A 19,127-nucleotide genomic window follows, 5' to 3' on the forward strand; every position below is an offset into this window, starting at 1 on the left:
CTCCAGAGCTCAACCCCATAGAAAATCTTTGGAGGGAGTCAAAAGTCTGTTGCCCAGCAACACCCCCAAAGCATCACTGCTCTAGAGGTGATCTGCATGGAGGAATGGGCCAAAATACCAGCAACAGTGTGTGAAAACTTACAGAAAACGTTTGACCTCTGTCATTGCCAACAAAGGGTATATAACAAAGTATTGAGATAAACTTTTGTGATTGACCAAATACTTATTTCCCACCATCATTTGCAAATAAATTCATTAAAAAATCCTACAATGTGATTTTCTGGATTTTTTTTCTCATTTTGTCTGTCATAGTTGAAGTGTACCTATGATGAAAATTACAGGCCTCTCTCATATTTTTAAGTGGGAAAACTTGCACAATTGGTGGCTGACTAAATACTTTTTTGCCCCACTGTACACCCCAAAATGGTGTTACATTTCCATACAAGTTATATTTACTCTGTAGACGTGGAATGACATATAACCTGGTATTACACCATACTGGGGTTGGAGGTGAATCAAACACCCATGTCCAAATACTACCTCCCATGGCTTATAAATAGCGCATTGCAGTACATGGGTTGACCATAGAATTAGTTATTAAAATACAACTCTCAAACTTTGAATACCACTAGAGGGTCATTGTAAAAGGTTGAAAAAGGTTATGGGATAGATTGACGACAAAAAAAAACTGTCTTACCAAACTACAAGCCTTTTGTAAGGAACAGATTATTCGAAAACGTAGCCTCGGGGGGATTACTTTAAAAACAAGAATGCTATGCAGGAGAGAGGAAGTAAACTTGTGCTTTTTAATCGAGCAATATAACAAAGAGATGGATCTACCTTTTGTAGCACCCGTTCATTGAATTTGTTTAATGTGAGCACAGTTCACCTTATAAAACAAAACATTGTCACAACTCCCTAGTTTATTGTAATGTCACTTTATTACATTCAGAAATTCCAACAACAAAAGCATGTTTCCCCAAAGTCAAATGTTCACCGCCCACATATTGAACAACCGCAATGGTCAACATGAGGTAGATGACTCTGTGGCCAAGCCTACCATGGGTTGGGTCGCCAAATCTTTAGCAAGACACTTAAAATACTCACAACAGATAATACTTCAGTGAAGATTGTGAGAAGCAAATTGCATAAGTTACTGTATGTGTTCATCTAATTATCTACAAACGAGACACATTCTATGGGTCAAAAGGGTATGATCAATATCGAAGGTTCTGATCAATCAATCAATCAACACTGTCTGTCTTTACTGATAGTGTCATCAATATTTTCCCGGTGTCTTTGTTCATCATTTACCCCGTACAGTTCTGATGACAACGATCAATACTTTTTTGGTTGTTGCTGCTGGCAAGTTGTATAGTGCAAGTTCACATTTCCTACCCCTCAACATTCAGTAGATAAGACTCAAGAGCTCTTGGTCTTGTGCAAAGCCTTCGTCAATGGTTTTCAGAAGAGGCTACGCTTTCTTGATTTGAGCTCGCTCAGTCAGCATGCAATCAATATTATTACACTTCCATATGATTATCAGTCCAAAATGCTTGTTCAAATAAATAAGAATCTCTCATGTAAAGGACATGATTTTCATGAAGGAAAAAAAAAAGAGAATCATCTGACATGAGAAAAGCCAGGGAAACGAATGCGGTAAGAGGATAAAATCTTAGGTAGATTCTTTGCGCCTTGGCTGGCAAACACAAAGAAATGCAGACAGAAAGCCATCATCATGACACCCAGACATTACCGCTAAACGTGACACAATACAAACAAACAAAAATGGTCAGAAACCCTCCGCGAGCCATAACGGGGTTGATTGAATATATTAATAATGTAAACAAAGCTTTTAACAACAGACAGTTGTCCTCAAATCCAACGTAACCTCTTAACCCCAACCAGACAGATGTTTCGTCACAATTTCTTCAATTGGATGGGCCTCTCCATTGTAAGACTTATTACAATATTACCCTTCACTGCAAATGAGTGATCTATGTAACAACATCACATAATAAGGCATATTCTTTGGATGACCCTGTGCAGTAACATATAAAAACCATTCCTACCTGCTTTCAGGAAGATGAATTGACCTACAGTATTCATCTGATGATAGCAGTCCACGCCCACTCTCTGATTATCCATAGTTTCGTGTGAAAACCCTGCAACTGTAAGTCAGTTGACTGGATGAATTAAGGTATATGGGGGAGGCCTAAGCCATCTATACTATCAGGCACAGAGAACAGATCACTGAGTACTATTACAATCATAAACAAGGCCACAGGCACAGTCAATAGCAAGATAGATAGAGGTACCACTGAAGCTTTGCTCTTTCTATAGCATCCTCATCTAGTAGTGGGAGCTACTGGGATATATACATCCTCCGCATAACATGAAATAGAATTGTACTTTGTATCTGAGCATCAAGCCTTTAGAGCTAACTGATTGGTCAACAGATCTCTTCCTGCTCTCCCTCGCTCCATTTGATTGGCTCAGTTAGATGAGCAAAAAGACATCGTCATAGGAACAGTTCAGTTTGGGACAACATGTTGCAATATGAAGGCGCAAGAGCAACAGGATCCCTTACGGTGGCTTACCAGTCAAATGTAAGTGGACAGGACTGTACACTACACAGTGGCTTAGATATCAACTAGACGCTTTTCCCCTGACTGAGCAGCATAGAAATGGATATACTAGACCTAGATGATAGACTTCTAATACACTCCAGAATCTATAATATTTACACTAGTAATCTAACAACGGAGTGGGATTTTAGCGAGAGGAGAGGAGAGTAGAGGAGGCAAGGTGCAGATGTGGATGTCTTTTGTGGCTCATATCAGGGGTATCAACAACATTACAATGGGTAATAAGTAACAACACTTGACACTGAAGACGAGAGAAAAGCCGTAGTTTTCCTTTAGCAACGGGCAACTCGTTGCTGCCTCTCCCTTCAAAACCCTGAGATAAAGCGTATGTCTGTGACGGAACATCCCGACAAGAGCTGTGTTCACCACAGCGCCACGTTTACAGTCTTTGAATAGGTCCCATTATCGATGACGAGAGTCCCTTTTTGCAGCAAGAAGTACGTCAACATATCCAGAAGTTCACTGACAATGCCGATTTCTGCACAGTAAAGTCTTTGAATTTGAATCAGGCTCAGATTAGGGACAGACCCCAACACAAGTCTGAGTTAAAACTCACTGTCCAACCACTTCTGTTCCAAACATAGCGCAGCGTTGTGGAGGAGCTCATACTGTAGGAGGAGAAGACATCACATCCACATTGATAACGGCCACATGTCCATTTTTTGGGCTATTTGGCCTTGATGTGCCCCAATACTCCTCTCTGATCTCCTGACATCATTGTGATTGTTAACTGGTCTGAGAACAGATGTTATACTCCTGCGTGATCAGGGTCTGTGTGACAGGAGGTCGGCTAAACAGATCTGAGAACAGTGGTTGTATCCCCATAACAGACAGGGAATCGTCGTGATTGTTAACTGGTCTGAGATCAGTGGTTAGTGTGTATCCTTCTGTCTGGTATGGGTGGATGGGACAGAAGGGCCATTTGGGCAGGTCTGGCAGCAGTCTCAGGGTCAAACATGGCGTCCTGTGAGAAAGTAAAGGGGACGGTCTTCGCTGCAGTTTGCTGTCTGGAACTCATCCCGCAGACGAAACTGCCACTTGTCCTCCAGCTCCAGCCGTACGATGGTCTGACGCAGGGAGTTACGGTCCTGGCAGATCACACACAACGTGGCACCTATGGACAGGGTCAGGGGTGAGGGGTCAGAGGCCATAGGTCAGGGAACCAATCAGAAATGTGCTATGGTTTTCCTGCTGTATATGCATGTATTGCAATATAGAACAAATCCGAAAAATGGCATCAATGAAGTTAATTTAATTAGAGATGAATAACCCTTGGCTTCACATACATTACATTGACTTAACCTCCCAATATTGGTTATGGTTTAGCAACTCGAGATGACGTTACACTTAACATCACATAAGGGCTAAAAAACAACAACATTGAAGTAGCATCAGTTACCTTTGAGGAAGCTGAACTCCTTGAGGAGGTCAGAGACGACAAAGGAGTCACACAGGTAGAGCAGCAGGCCGCTGAAGACCAGACCCTGGTGGTCCAGGTTAGTGGAGTGTGGTCGGGAGCTGACGTAGCACACTGACACCTGGGGATGGAGAAAGCACAGTCAAGTCTCCGCCATCTCAGTCGGGACTTTTAATCATGAAAACAGTTTGTGGGATCTGTTCTCACTGTAAACCTGCGCTGTAAACCTGCGCTGGGCTGATTTTTATTTTTTATTTTTTACATGAATCTATTTAGCAGAAAATCAATGCATGAGTTGGACACAAGATTTTCACATTCTCCCCACCAGACTAGCTCAGCTCGTACCTCATGGAAAGCCTATGTTGAGGTAGCTGTCTATGGACAGCACTGAGTTGCTGCATACTTCATGACCTGTGTTGAGGTACATCAGCTGTCTATGGGCTGGATCTTACCTCAGGGCCTGTGTTGAGGTAGCTGTCTATGGGTTGGATCTTACCTCAGGGCCTGTGTTGAGGTAGCTGTCTATGGGTTGGATCTTACCTCAGGGCCTGTGTTGAGGTAGCTGTCTATGGGCTGGATCTTACCTCAGGGCCTGTGTTGAGGTAGCTGTCTATGGGTTGGATCTTACCTCAGGGCCTATGTTGAGGTAGCTGTCTATGGGTTGGATCTTACCTCAGGGCCTATGTTGAGGTAGCTGTCTATGGGTTGGATCTTACCTCAGGGCCTGTGTTGAGGTAGCTGTCTATGGGTTGGATCTTACCTCAGGGCCTATGTTGAGGTAGCTGTCTATGGACAGCACTGAGTTGCTGCATACTTCATGACCTGTGTTGAGGTACATCAGCTGTCTATGGGCTGGATCTTACCTCAGGGCCTGTGTTGAGGTAGCTGTCTATGGGCTGGATCTTACCTCAGGGCCTATGTTGAGGTAGCTGTCTATGGGCTGGATCTTACCTCAGGGCCTATGTTGAGGTAGCTGTCTATGGGCTGGATCTTACCTCAGGGCCTATGTTGAGGTAGCTGTCTATGGGTTGGATCTTACCTCAGGGCCTGTTTGAGGTAGCTGTCTATGGGTTGGATCTTACCTCAGGGCCTGTGTTGAGGTAGCTGTCTATGGGCTGGATCTTACCTCAGGGCCTATGTTGAGGTAGCTGTCTATGGGTTGGATCTTACCTCAGGGCCTATGTTGAGGTAGCTGTCTATGGGTTGGATCTTACCTCAGGGCCTATGTTGAGGTAGCTGTCTATGGGTTGGATCTTACCTCAGGGCCTATGTTGAGGTAGCTGTCTATGGGTTGGATCTTACCTCAGGGCCTATGTTGAGGTAGCTGTCTATGGGTTGGATCTTACCTCAGGGCCTATGTTGAGGTAGCTGTCTATGGGTTGGATCTTACCTCAGGGCCTGTGTTGAGGTAGCTGTCTATGGGCTGGATCTTACCTCAGGGCCTATGTTGAGGTAGCTGTCTATGGGTTGGATCTTACCTCAGGGCCTATGTTGAGGTAGCTGTCTATGGGTTGGATCTTACCTCAGGGCCTGTGTTGAGGTAGCTGTCTATGGGTTGGATCTTACCTCAGGGCCTGTGTTGAGGTAGCTGTCTATGGGTTGGATCTTACCTCAGGGCCTATGTTGAGGTAGCTGTCTATGGACAGCACGGGGTTGCTACTGTTCTGTACTGCCTTGGGGAACAGTCTGTGGCTGCAGCTCTGGAGAAACTTCTCCAGGAGGAACTGAGCCGGGGCGGCCAGGAGGGTGTGTTCACTGTCTGGGGCACAGATGTACTGGGATGGACTGATGGGGGTTGGGCTCTCCATCACCTAGAGGGGGAGCAGGGAAGGCATTAGGATGACTGACTGTGTTTCAGACTACACACACAATATATATATATATATATATATATATTGTGTGTATATATATATATATATATATATATATATATATATATATATATATATATATATATATATATATATATATATATATATATATATATATATATATATATATATATATATATATATATATATATATATATAAGACCAGGAGGTGAGGTAGAAAAAGAAAGAGCAGGACACTCACGATGAGTTTGGGTTTGACCAGGAAGTCCTTGTGTCCTCCAAAGAGAATTTGTTTCTTCATCAAGCTGAAGTGGTTGAAGCGACAGAGCAGCAGACCATTGCTGTTGGCTCTCAGGTTGAAATCCACCTCCTCACAACTGTACCTGTTGAGGTCGTACTGGACATCCTGCGTCAGCTCAACGTTGAGCATGATAAAGTCGTGAAGGTGGCATCGGGAGAAGGGCAGGGCTGGCAGGCGGCGGGCCAGGGCACTGCTCCACTTGCGGGCCCCGCACATGGCATACATGGAGATCTTAGGAGTGGCCTCCATGTGCTGCAGCACCGTCTTTAAAGACACGTTGGTCAGACTGGGCCCGGTGTCTGCCATATCACTGAGGGAGACAGGGAAGAGCGGGGGAGACAGACATTAGTATTGTTGTTTATAAAGGAGTCCAGATATATACGTTTTTTTCTGAGAATTCATTGCTGATGGATAGCCATGGACAAATAATTGGACTCCTTCTGGGCTGTTTTTTTGTGTGACTGCATGTGTTAGTTTCCCCCAGCAAACCGGGAACATTGCCAGGACATTAGCTAACTTTCCCATTTAGTTCCAGTTAGGGTTTTATCTTACATTAGGTTGATAACATCCCAAAAACATTGAAATATGTATATTTAAAAAAAAATATGTTCTGGGTGTCACGTCCTGACCTTAGTTCCTTTTGTATGTCTCTATTTTAGGTTGGTCAGGGCATTCTGTTTTGTTCTTGTGTTTACATTTCTATGTGTTTGGCCTGGTATGGTTCCCTATCAGAGGCAGCTGTCAATCGCTGTCTCTGATTGAGAACCATACTTAGGCAGCCTGTTTTCCCACTTTTGTTTGTGGGTGGTAACTTTCCGTTTCAGTGTTTTTCACCATTCGGGACTGTTTCATTTTTTCTTTATTCGCTTGTCTTCTGTGTTCATTAAATAAATATGACGAACACTTACCACGATGCATATTGGTCCGATATTTCCTACTCCTCAGTAGAGGACGACAACCAGGTGAATGTTTTATACAAACATTATATATTAATCATCACAACTGGACAATTTTGGGGTTATTAGAACATTTTGGGGCAACCTAAAAAATGTTCTGAGAATGTTCACAGAACCTGTTTTGGTTTGCTGGGTCTGTTGTAACCCATACCTGCTGCTGTCCTGGGGTTGGTGTGAGTTCCAGAGCACACAGGAGTCATCCATCATGACTATAAAGGGCCAGACTTCCTGCCTCTTGAACCCCTGCTCTTCCAGACGGTTCCTCTCCAGCTCCAGGTTATGGTACGACAGCTCCTTGATCATGAACCGAGCCGCCCCTGGGACAGATATGACAGTAATGTTACTGACAGCGGTTGCATCCCAGACAGTGGTTGCTCTGGTCAAAAGTAGTGCACTATACAGAGAATAGGGTGCCATTTGGGACACACCAGTTCCGTAATGGGATGCCGCCCCATAATAACTAACTATAATGATACAGTACATATGCTGGTGGAGACCCACTGATATTTCATTTATTTGCCTGGCCACATGACCTGACCAGGAAAACGTCTGGTGTCTAGATATGACCAAGGTCAATTCCAACAGCTGTAAGTGGGCCATAGTTACAGCTTGTTTGGTCACAGTAGAAAAACATTAGCCAACCACTGACCAAAGAACTCTACCACAGTGTTTCACCTCCAACTCTAAAGCTCCAACTCACATGACAGTCTGAACTTTGACCTGAATTCCAAGTTTTACTTTGTTGGTCAGCCTTTACCCAATGCCCCTATTACTGCACCTGGCATGTGCTTGTTGTACTGCAACACTATTGGTCCATCCAGAAAGACTACACACCTAAATGGTGGACCCAAATATCAGACTACTGGCCTGCTGGTGTTCTCATTGGCCAGGCCCTTCCCTTTTGGTTCCTGCCTTATTCGAATCTCAAGTACCTACTATAGTAATGTGTCCAAACATGCTTTACTCAACAGATGGCAATATAGACACAGTATATCTCTTTCACACAGACTGCTGCAGATGCATCATTATCATCAGAGAGAGATAAGCTACTGGACAAACTAAGAATGTAAAATACATTTGTGTATAATTAAACGAATGCCTAAATATAGTTTATACATCGCAAGACAACTCTATGGTTTCTTTGTTGAGTGTTTTATCACAAACGACTATGGGCCTCAGTGGTACCGCTCAGCAGGGAAACACCTTACGGAGCACTATGCTGGGACAAAAACCTGTAGTACTGCAACTCTCCAAGCAGGATTGAAGATAATAAACCAATAAAATGAGTTAACCTGTTTAAATGACTGATTGCCAGACACTCGGAGTAGAGCAAAGTTTCCCCTAGACGCTGATTTTGGGTCAGTTTCGTATTTTCCCCACTAATGGTTAAGGTTAGGATTGAGGGAGGAGAAGCTGATCCTAGATATGTACCTAGGGGAAACTATACCCAGGTGCCCAAACACTCACCAACTCCTGCACTGTTGAACATGGCAGGAAGCACCAGCAGGATGTGGTTAGGCCAGTATTTCCTGTAGTGGTGCATCTCATACTGCTTGACCACCAGGATGTGGAGGTGGGCGGTGCCTTCCATGGCGTGGAAGATGTTGAGAAGGCCGTGCTCCTGGCGCCCCGTGGTCGGGGTGAAGATGGGACTTTTCAACAGACTGAGGTCCTGGGATGGGAGAAGGAGAGCTGTAGTTAAAGACGCATAGTGCAGCAGGCTACGGTGCAGGTAGCCTGATCAAGCAGACTGAACGCTGAGCTATGGCGAGATCAGGCTGGTTCCACTAGGCTATAGGGCCTAGTAGCATCAAACAACTGAAGTGAGCGAACGAGAGACACATAGGTGCATAGTTCGCGCTGTGTGTGAAATGTGGCAACACCTTGTAACATGATGATGTGTGTGCCTGTGTTGCTTATGGCACCATTTCATTTAAGCACATAGAATGCACTACTGATTACAGAAGCTGAAGGATGAGAACATTCCTTGTCAATATTGATAACATTCATCTTGGGCACAACATGATTGGAAACACTGCCCTGTGTAGGGTGCTGTCTTTCGGATGGGACTTTAAAACAGGTGTCCTGACTCTCTGAGGTCATTAAAGATCCCATGGCACTTATCATAAGAGTAGGGGTGTTAACCCCGGTGTCCTGGCTAAATTCCTAATCTGACCCTCAAACCATTACGTTCACCTAATCATCCACCGTTTACAATTGGCTCATTCATCCCCCCTCCTCTTCCCTGTAACTATTCCCCAGGTCGTTGCTGTAAATGAGAATGTGGTCTCAGTCGACTTACCTGGTAAAATAACGGTTAAAAAATCTAATAAAAAAACATTCTTAGAACTTGAGGGCTGTCTCAAGGTTTTCCCCCAATCCCCACTGATTCCCCCCCATCACCCTTTACCTTAGCAGCGATGAGGGGCAGCCTCATGCTCTCCAGGTGACTGCCCTGCTGGCTGAAGACAAAGTGCTGCTCCTTGGCCTTGGGGATGATGAAGTGGAGCTGCACCTCCTCTCCCAGCATGGACGAGCAGAACGTGAAGGCGTGGAATGTGCACTCCGACAGCTGAACACAAACACAACCACGCAACATGGTTGCGCACGCATTACACACGCATAACACACATTACACACGCATAACACACATTACACACGCATAACACACATTACACACGCATAACACACATTACACACGCATAACACACATTACAAACGCATAACACACATTACACACGCATAACACACATTACACACGCATAACACACATTACACACATTATTGCACACATGTACACTTCCAGTACAGACAGAGCTGCACCGGTCAGCACACGTCTCAGCACAAAAGGCTGACCCGCTCAGAACACCAGTCGTTCTACAAGCTGGACGGTGGTTTTTCGATAGGTTTAGAAAAGGGGGGGAGGGGCTTGAGACCAAACACAGCAGCAATAGGCATTAAGCCAATAAATCAAGTTCTCCCTTGAGACAAATGATCTCTTCACAATGACAAACTAGCTACCCTTTCCTTCCCAGGGCCGTTTATTAATATCTGAATACTGTTCAAGGCTCCTTTCCCTCCCTGTGTACTCACCTGTGTGGCTGGGCTGGCTTCACAGTAATGGTGACACTGATCACAATGGTGAAATGCATTGTGGGCTGCGAACATACTCAGCCGTATCGACACCGTTTCCCTCTTCGCAGGCATTTTGCTCTCGCCTTCCAGTTTAGGATCTGCGTGGACAAACATTACAGTTATACCCATATGCTATGGGACAAAGCTGCATGTACAATATACATAGACAGTGAAGCTTGAGGTAGAAGTCGAGGTAGAAGGCGCAGCAATATCTGACCCTGAATCAGGGAAACAAGGGCAGCTTCCTCCTACAATGACAGGGATGGGAATAAGAGTTTATTTCTGCTAACCCTTCAAGCCCTTTGGCATCTTGTAACTGTAAACCGCGCTGGCCCTCCTGAACTTAGGGTCTCTGGGGAGGAGGTCGAAGGGCAGTTTGAGGAACTCCTCAATGTCTGGCCACTGGGTGCTGGCTGGGGGTGTGACCTCGGACATATCCGTCATCGCTAGAAGAGAACGATACAACATACATTGATACATACATCAGCCTCAGCTTCTCGACTAAGACAGTATGAGAGAAAATGAGAGAGAAAGAGTGAGAGAGAGAGGAACAGACAGAAAAAAAGAAAAGATTAACTAGGGGATCCTGCTCTCCTCACCATCCTCCAGCTCCTCTTCATCATACACATCCACCTCAAGCAGTCTAATCAACATACGGAACAGGATGCGTAGAAACTGCAGGTAGGCACCCGTCTTCCCCACCTATCAGAGTGACAAAACAGAGTTGTTCAACCGATCACAACCCATCTGGTTTTACCACTGACACTCATTGCATGCAGCCATTGCCACTCAATCTGCAGTATCCATTCGAATACCGTCATTATACACAATCGCCTCTTAGGACTCCATACAACTAGGTCGATATTCTCTTGGTTGAAGAGGGATAAGTGAGGAAAATGAGTATCAGCATGCCGCTCTAGAATACGATGCATGACTTGTACAGGAGAGAAGCTGTCATTGATATAGACAAGAGGTGATATGTTAATATGTGTATGGTCTCTAACCTGTGGGGGCCCGCTGAGCAGCAGGCGTCGTGGGTGTGGCCCTGGGGGGGCCTCGTGGTCGGCATGATGTTGCCTGGCTACGGTCCACTGTCTGTAGAAGAGGCTCTGCTCTGACCCTTGTAAGTTAGGGGTGAAGAGGGGCCTCAGCGGGCTGCTCCAGCCCACATCGGCGTGAGGCAGCAGGGAGAAGGAGCTCAGCTGGCTCCCTGATTCTCCAGCCAGGAGGTTGTAGGCAGCGCGCGACAGGATGACAGTCCGGGGAGAGACCCGAGGCGACTTGCTGCCCCGGCCGCATTGCGTAGACTGGCTGGGGTGCTGGGTCGAAGAGGTGGAGGGGGAGGAGGAAGAGGAGGAGGAGGAGCAGAAAGAGGGAGGGGCATTGGAAGGGCGGGAGGTGGCACTGCCCAGGGAGTCACACTCCTGTTTGACCCGGCGGGGGGATGTTGAGGTCGTGCCAGTCCCGTCTTCCATCATGATGCTGCCCGTCTTGCCTCCGGGGGGGCAGGAGGAGGTGGAGGGGTTCTGGGAGGAGTCAGGGATGTCAGAGGAGCTGACCCTGTTCTCCGCCAGAGAGCCTGAGGAAGGGAGAGGCATGGACGGTGAGAGAGAGAGTTCAGACTCATAGTACAGTATTTCAAAATGATTTCATAAACACAACTGTAACACCATCACTACGCAGTATTCTAAACCCTTACAACAATCATCTCATCCCCATTTCCTAAACATGTTGGGTCTCTTTTGTCCAGCGACCTACCGGGGCCTCTGGTAGCAGCGCTGCTGTTGCTCTGGGGCGTCTCCAGGTCCATGTGCAGCTCTAGGTCTGGGTCCTGAGGGCCACTGGTCTTGTCTGTCTCTGGGTCCTTGGGGGCCATGGACCTGCAGGGCTCCTTTACCACCCTCAGGGACACGTAAGAGCAGGCCAGACCCACCTCCTGCTCCAGGGCCGTACGCGTCAGGTAGCTGGAGTCGATCAGACGCAGGTCACAGTACTTCAGGGACCTAAGGGGGAAAGATCCAGTATAAAGGTGAGGTGGAGGATTTTAATCGATTCTACAAAGTCAATCCAATTGACGATGCACCTTCTACAGCAGATGTAGATGCTGTCATGTCAGTAGTACCTTGGAAAGGTTTCTCCTAGAGGGTCTTTTCCAGTGAGGATGACAATGCAGGGAAGACCCTCCAGATCCTCATAGGTGTGAGGGACCCAGTCTTCAATTTCACAGCCCCGCCAGGCCTGCCGAAACAACACAACACACAATTAGAAATGTTTCGGAGCCAAATTAAAACCAGGTTGTTATGTCTCAGTCTGATGAAAGTTGTTGATATGATGACATTTTTTAAAAGACATCTTCATCGAACCACTTCTTTCATAGAGAGGGGTGGTGTTCAAGGTCATCTCAATATCAAATCATTTCTGGGTAACACTTAAGTACTTGTTTAATTGTGATTGTTTTCAATGAAAATGACCCCCCAAAAAAAAAATATATATATAGCTTCTTGGGAAAGAGCAATTTCTCAAGCAATAATTTTGCCAGGCCTGTCTTGGAGTGGTGGAGTGGAAAACTAGCTGTTAATGGCAGAGAAGTTTGGAATTTTCTTTCTTATTGTGCTATTAACTAATTGATGTCACCAGGCAGGCTAAAACTCCAACCCACCAAAACTGGCTGAAATTTCAGGCGGTCTTTTCAAACAGCTCTTATCATCATTTTCACAATTTCACAGTATTATTCCAACCTCATAGTGTGGAAATAAATATAAAACACTGGAAATCACATTTGAGACTGCACTGGGCCTTTAAGATGTAAGAATAGGCAAATACAAATTGGCCACCCTGCCCTCCCTCCTGACCTCTCGTCTCACCCTGAGTCGGTTAGCGAAGTGTCGTGGAAGGCTGAGCTCGGTGGCAGGGCTTCCCAGCAGCACAGCAAAGCAGAATTGAAGACCCAGCTTGTCCCTGACGTCCTCCAGGCGCTCCCGGGCCAGCATGGCCAGCTGCAGAGAGGGCACCCGGACCAGCAGCATGTGGCCCCGGCCCTTGGTCCCCTCCCGCCCCGGGGCACTGATCAGATCCTCCACCATGGCCAGGGTCTCCGGGGTGATGTGATCCCGTAGTGAAGGTGAGGAGGTCAGAGCCATCATGGCTTCCGTGTACTGCTGGATCAACAGGTAGCTCCTGATCACCATGCTGTGCAGGTGGGGGTGTCTGCAACCAGGAGAGGAGAGGTGGTGGTGTTAGATGTGTCAAGGCAGGTTTGGTGTCCAGGTGAACTGGTTGAGCAGCTTTTTGGGGAGCTGGTCAAGCAGGGGCTTTCTGATGATCTTGAACTTAAACTTTTAAAAATTGTTGATATGTAAGAAATAAAATAAAAATGAAAGATGTCTGTGTATATATATATATATATATATATATATATATATATATATATATATATATATATATATATATATATATATATATATATATGTTTGACTTTTATGACAGCGAGTGTGTGAGAGAGAGGAAGTCCCTAAACCTCCTTAGGTCCGTTTCAGACAATTTTTGTGAACGCGTGATTCACTTAACTATTTGTACAGCGTGAACACTCCAAAGGAACTCAGACCCTTCAAAAGAGCCCCCAGAGAGTCCTCCCGAGTGGTGCAGCGGTCTACGGCACTGCATTGCAGTGTTGCGGGGTCACTACCGGCTGTGACCGGGAGTCCTATAGGGCGGCGCACAATTGGCCCAGCGTCTTCTGGGTTTAGGGGAGGGTTTGGCCAGGGGGACTTTACTTAGCTCATCGCGCTCTAGCGACTCCTTGTGGACCGGGCACCTGCAGGCTGACTTTGGTCGTCAGTTGAGCGGTGTTTCCTCCTACACATTGGTGCAGCTGGCTTCTGGGTTAAGCGAAGGGGGGTTAAGAAGCAGTGTTTGGCAGTGTTAAGATAATGGGCATAATGCAAACCCAGAGATGGCGCTAGTGGGGCACCTATCTAGGATATATAAACAAACCTGTAACTTGTAAGGAAAGGATTATGCTTGCAGTTCACCAAACTCTCCGATGTGAGTCATTCGCATACAGATAATAACATGGTGTCAGAACCAAGATTTGAACCCAGGCTTCCAATCGGAGACCAGAGCCATGCCACTCAGTTTGAAGATGTGAACCATGCTACTGATCAAATCATCGCCCCGCAGACACGGTGTAACGATGTGCGCTGGGAGTAGTGAAGCAAGTTCAGGGAGTCAATGTTTGAATAGATAAAAGAAACAAGTGAACACAAAACAAACAGCGCACTGACATGAAACAGGAACAATGATGACTGGGGGAGAAACCAGAGCGAGTGACATTTAAAGGGCAGGTAGTCAAGGAGGTGATAGTAGAGTCCAGGTGAGTCCATCATGCGCCTAACGCTGGTGACAGGTGTGCGCTCTAACGAGCAGCCTGGTGACCCAGAGGCTGGAGAAGGAGCACACGTGACACACGGGAAGATCCTAAGAGGCTGGCTGGACACAAGAGAGAGTCCGCCCATCCTGGTGAGGGACTACTGGACAGAGACGAACTCACAATGCAGTGAAGAGGTCATCTACAAAGGCGGCAGGGTGGTAAGTGCCATGAACTCTACACCCGACGATTCTCTCTCGTATCCATGCAGGGCACCCAGAGGTCGAAGCCAGTCTCAGTATTCTGGCCCAACATGACCCAAGAAATGTAACATTTTGTGGCTGTGTGCAGCATATGTAATGCTCATCTACCTAAGCAGCAAAAGGAAACGCTGCACCCACATGACGTACCAGCATGTCCTAAAGAGGGAATGGATCTGTTCACGGTCCTTTTCCAATTGTAGTGGACTACTATTCAGATTTTTTGGGCGGTGGAGAAAGTGATTGACACAACAGCCACTTGCATCATTGGCTGTTCTAAGCAGCAGTTTAGCATATATGGCATACCTGACAGTGGTGTAGTACCGGATAATGGGCCACAGTTCATGAGTCAAGACTCTTCCTTGCTTGCAAAAACCTGGGAGTTCCATCATGTGACCTCCTCACCCTACCACAGTCAGAGTAATGGTAAAGGCGGAGTCAGCAGTGAAAATAGCAAAGCCTCGCGTCACAAAGGCTATGTGTGGCAAGCCATTTAGCCTGTGCTTCGGCAGCAGTCCTGTACAGAGCTTAATGTCTAGACGCACCCGCTCTCTGTTGCCAACAGCTCCCAAGCTCCTCGCACCAAAGGTAATTGGGGATGTTCAGGCACACAAACGTGCAGATCAGGACAAGTCAAAACATTACTATGACCAGCATGCAAAACATCTGCCTGTAATAAAACAAGGCCAAGCTCTCAGAGTGCTCCTGTCACCTCACGCCAGAGATGTCACATGGAGTCTTGGCACATGCATAGGGCACGTCAGCGCAAGGTCATATGAAGTGGAAGTAAAGGGACGAAAGTATCGAAGGAAACGGAAGGACATACGCCCAGTTCAGGAGAGCATAGGGCACAGGAGGGCCATAAGGGGAGACTGGGAAGACTGTCCCTTAGGTATGGGGACTATGTCCCTTAAGAGATGAACAATTTAAAAAAAAATCTTATAAAAATAAAATAGGTGTTGATATTGTAAATAGGTATTTTCACTGAGCTATCAAAATGGAAAGGAAGATGTTAAGATAATGGGCATAATGCCAACCCAGAGATGGCGCTAGTGGGGCACTTATCTAGGTTATATAAACAGGTGCATTATGAGTGTCTGATTAGGATGTCATGACCTGTAACATGTTATACCTTTGGAAAGGATTATGCTTGCAGTTTACCAAACTCTCCGATGTGAGTTATTCACATACAGATAATAATAGGCGGGTCATGTTTCGGAGGACGCATGACTCGACCTTCGCCTCTCCCGAGCCCGTTGGGGAGTTGCAGCGATGAGACAAGATCGTAATCACGAAATTTGGAAGCAAAAGAGGGGGTATAAATGACAATAGATATATTTATAATAATAAAACAAAGAGCCCCAAACTGAACTGAGACCACCTCGATTTAGGTTCGCAGTCTGGTTCCCTTTTTGAAGGCTATGTGAACACAACACTCCCCAGGTTCCCTTGTCATTATTCCCGCACCACACACTAGACTATTGGAACAACGTTTCCCCTGCCATAACCCCTGACATCGGTGTCACGAAAGAGAGAAGATGATGATGTGCAGGTTCACGGAAAAAAAGTGCATTGAGTGAAATGTTTGAAAAAGATCTGGGTTCCTTTCAAAACATAGCAATATGAATGCAAAGGGGACTCTGACCACAAAAATAAGTGAACTGGCAAAATGTCCAGGTGCCCTCATTCAAAGGCAAGGGCAGTGTGAATACAAAGAGAACTGTGTTCTTTAGCTTTTTTTATACCCCAGAGTTCACTTTAAAGAGGACTGAGATAAGTTATTTTAAAGAGGACCAGTGGATGCTGGTAAGAGGGGCTATAGGAGGACGGGCTCATTGTAATGGCTGTAATGGATAGTATCAAACATAAAACATACGGAAAACATTGACTCCGTTCCATTTGTTCCATTCCAGTAATTACAATGAGCCTGTCCTCAACTAGCTCCTCCCACCAGCCTCCACTGAAGAGGACTATATTCTTTGGGATAGGGGGCAGCAATTTCACTTTTGGATGAATAGCATGCCCAAATTCAACTGCCTGCTACTCATCCCCAGAAGATAAGATATGCATATTATTGGTAGATTTGGAAAGAACACTCTGAAGTTTCTAATACTGTTTGAATCATGTCTGTGAGTATAACAGAACTTATGTAGCAGGCAAAACCCCAAGGACAAACTATTCAGATTTTTTGTTGTTGTTGAGGTCACTTTCTTTTCAATAAATTTTCATTGGAAAACCAGATTTCTAGTTCCTACCAGCTTGCAGTTCCTACCGCTTCCACTCAATGTCACCAGTCTCTAGAAATTGTTTGAGGGTTTTCCTTTGTGTAATAAGAAGTACGGCCATCTTGAATGAGAGTCACTTGAAGTGGACTGTCAGAGAGGCACGTGACCAGAAAAGTAGCGTCAGTTTGTTTTCTTTTTGTATTGAACACAGATCATCCAGTCTTCAATTTTATCGATTATTTACGTTTAAAAACACCTAAAGTTGTATTACAAAAGTAGTTTGAAATGTTTTGGCAAAGTTTACAGGTAACTTTTGAGATATTTTGTAGTGACGTTGGTCAAGTTGGAACCAGTATTTTTCTGGATCAAACGTGCCAAATAAATGGACATTTTGGATATATATTTTGAACAAAAGGCCCATTTGTGATGTTTATGGGACATATTGGAGTGCCAACAAAAGAAGCTCGTCAAAGGTAAGGCATGATTTATATTTTATTTCTGCGTTTTGTGTCGTGCCTGCATGGTTGAAATATGCTACTCTCTCATTGTTTACTGTTGTGCTATCATCAGATAACAGCATCTTATGCTTTCCCCGAAAAGCCTTTTTGAAATCTGACATGTTGGCTAGATTCACAACGAGTGTAGCTGTAATTTGGTATCTTTTATGTGTGATTTAATGAAAGTTTGATTTTTATAGTAATTTATTTGGAATTTGGCACTCTGCATTTCCCCTGGCTTTTGGCCAGGTGGGACGCAAGTGTCCCGCCTATCCCACAGAGGAACACCCTTAGAGATTTTATGAGCCCTAAACCCTGACCCCGAGTGACTGACTGACCTCTCCAGCAGTGTGTTGATCATCTTCTCGAATGCGTCGTCACAGCGCAGGATGGGACTGGCCACCCCCCACTGCAGAGAGCTGCTGTAGTCCCTCAGGCCAAAGTACACCAGGTCCTTAGGAGACAGCTCCCCCTATGGGTGGAACACAGGAACATCAGCTGCTGTCTGAGCAAATTGACTAATTTCTCTGTCTGTTAGTTACATCTACATGTCTGACCAATAATGTATATATACACTAGACACCAATAGGGGGGAGCTGTGTTGAAGCCAAAGTGCCTCCATCTTGGCACTCCCCCACAATTGTACAAAAGCAAAAAAAAATACTCAAATAATGTACATGTAATTCCGTATAGCTGCCACCAGGTGGCAGAGATGAACCACTGCACAGGGCCACTCACCAAGCTGTCGGTGTTGGCTGGCCAGTGCACCTCATTGTGGACGCTGATGCGGGACTGTCGTGTCTGCAGGGTGAATGGGAAGCAGCTGACCTGCAGCACCAGCAGATTCATAGCCTCCAGAACCTCCTGGCAGTTTACCACCCTGTCAGCCAGACCCTGAAGCTCTCCGTGGCACACCGAACCAGACAGGGCACTACACAGAGAGAGGAAACAAAAAAGAGGTTTCCTTTGGGGAAACTTGTTCTGTCCTGTTCAATATGTATGACTAAAAAGAAGCCTTTGCTCTTCTCTGTCTTGTTCTGTCTTGGCTTGGGCTGTTCTGTTCTTATTCAGTACACTGCGCAGCCGAGGACAGACCTTCTAACCGTATCAATGTTTTCAGTTACTACATCTGTCAGAACCAAGTGTCGGCGGCACAATTTCAATACTCAAATGTGTGTGTGTGTGTTCGACATGCGTGTGTGTTACCTGGTCAGGTCCACGTGGGAGTTGTCGTGGATGAGGACAAACAGGGTGTAGGGGTTCTGTTTGACCTTCCTCATGAAGTTCTCCATCTTGCCGTGGACGTCTCCGTCGAGACGCACCACATACTTGTCGGACCTCTGGTGGGCTGAGGACGCATCCTCTATACCCAGGTCCACTAGCACTCCTTTTAGAGACGGGCAGAAAGAGATTACAAAAAGTCCAACGCAAGTAACTAAGAAACCTTGTAAAAAAAACACAAAAAAACTGGTAGAGAGTCTTGACATGGA

The 19,127-nt window shown here is 45.7% G+C and overlaps 1 protein-coding gene across 2 annotated transcripts in view; it reads right to left on the reverse strand.

The window, feature by feature from the left end:
- Nucleotides 1–920: 920 nt before the first annotated feature.
- Nucleotides 921–19,127, reverse strand: part of LOC124041727 (GREB1-like protein) — an 84,271-nt gene continuing 66,064 nt past the window's right edge. For both annotated transcript variants that reach the window (XM_046359656.1, XM_046359655.1), the window contains exons 17-33: nt 18,844–19,024; nt 18,376–18,568; nt 17,976–18,109; nt 13,154–13,496; nt 12,412–12,527; nt 12,048–12,292; nt 11,294–11,868; nt 10,889–10,991; nt 10,580–10,735; nt 10,248–10,387; nt 9,565–9,726; nt 8,622–8,826; nt 7,306–7,471; nt 6,139–6,508; nt 5,676–5,876; nt 4,048–4,186; nt 921–3,762 (exon numbers count right to left, since the gene is read on the reverse strand). In XM_046359656.1, the coding sequence (XP_046215612.1) occupies nt 3,599–3,762; nt 4,048–4,186; nt 5,676–5,876; nt 6,139–6,508; nt 7,306–7,471; nt 8,622–8,826; nt 9,565–9,726; nt 10,248–10,387; nt 10,580–10,735; nt 10,889–10,991; nt 11,294–11,868; nt 12,048–12,292; nt 12,412–12,527; nt 13,154–13,496; nt 17,976–18,109; nt 18,376–18,568; nt 18,844–19,024 (3,593 nt within the window). In that variant the 3' untranslated portion in view covers nt 921–3,598. The remainder of the gene's footprint in view (nt 3,763–4,047; nt 4,187–5,675; nt 5,877–6,138; nt 6,509–7,305; nt 7,472–8,621; nt 8,827–9,564; nt 9,727–10,247; nt 10,388–10,579; nt 10,736–10,888; nt 10,992–11,293; nt 11,869–12,047; nt 12,293–12,411; nt 12,528–13,153; nt 13,497–17,975; nt 18,110–18,375; nt 18,569–18,843; nt 19,025–19,127) is intronic.

Source organism: Oncorhynchus gorbuscha, linkage group LG08 (genome assembly GCF_021184085.1).
Source record: "Oncorhynchus gorbuscha isolate QuinsamMale2020 ecotype Even-year linkage group LG08, OgorEven_v1.0, whole genome shotgun sequence".
In the NCBI taxonomy this organism is placed as follows: Eukaryota; Metazoa; Chordata; class Actinopteri; order Salmoniformes; family Salmonidae; genus Oncorhynchus; species Oncorhynchus gorbuscha.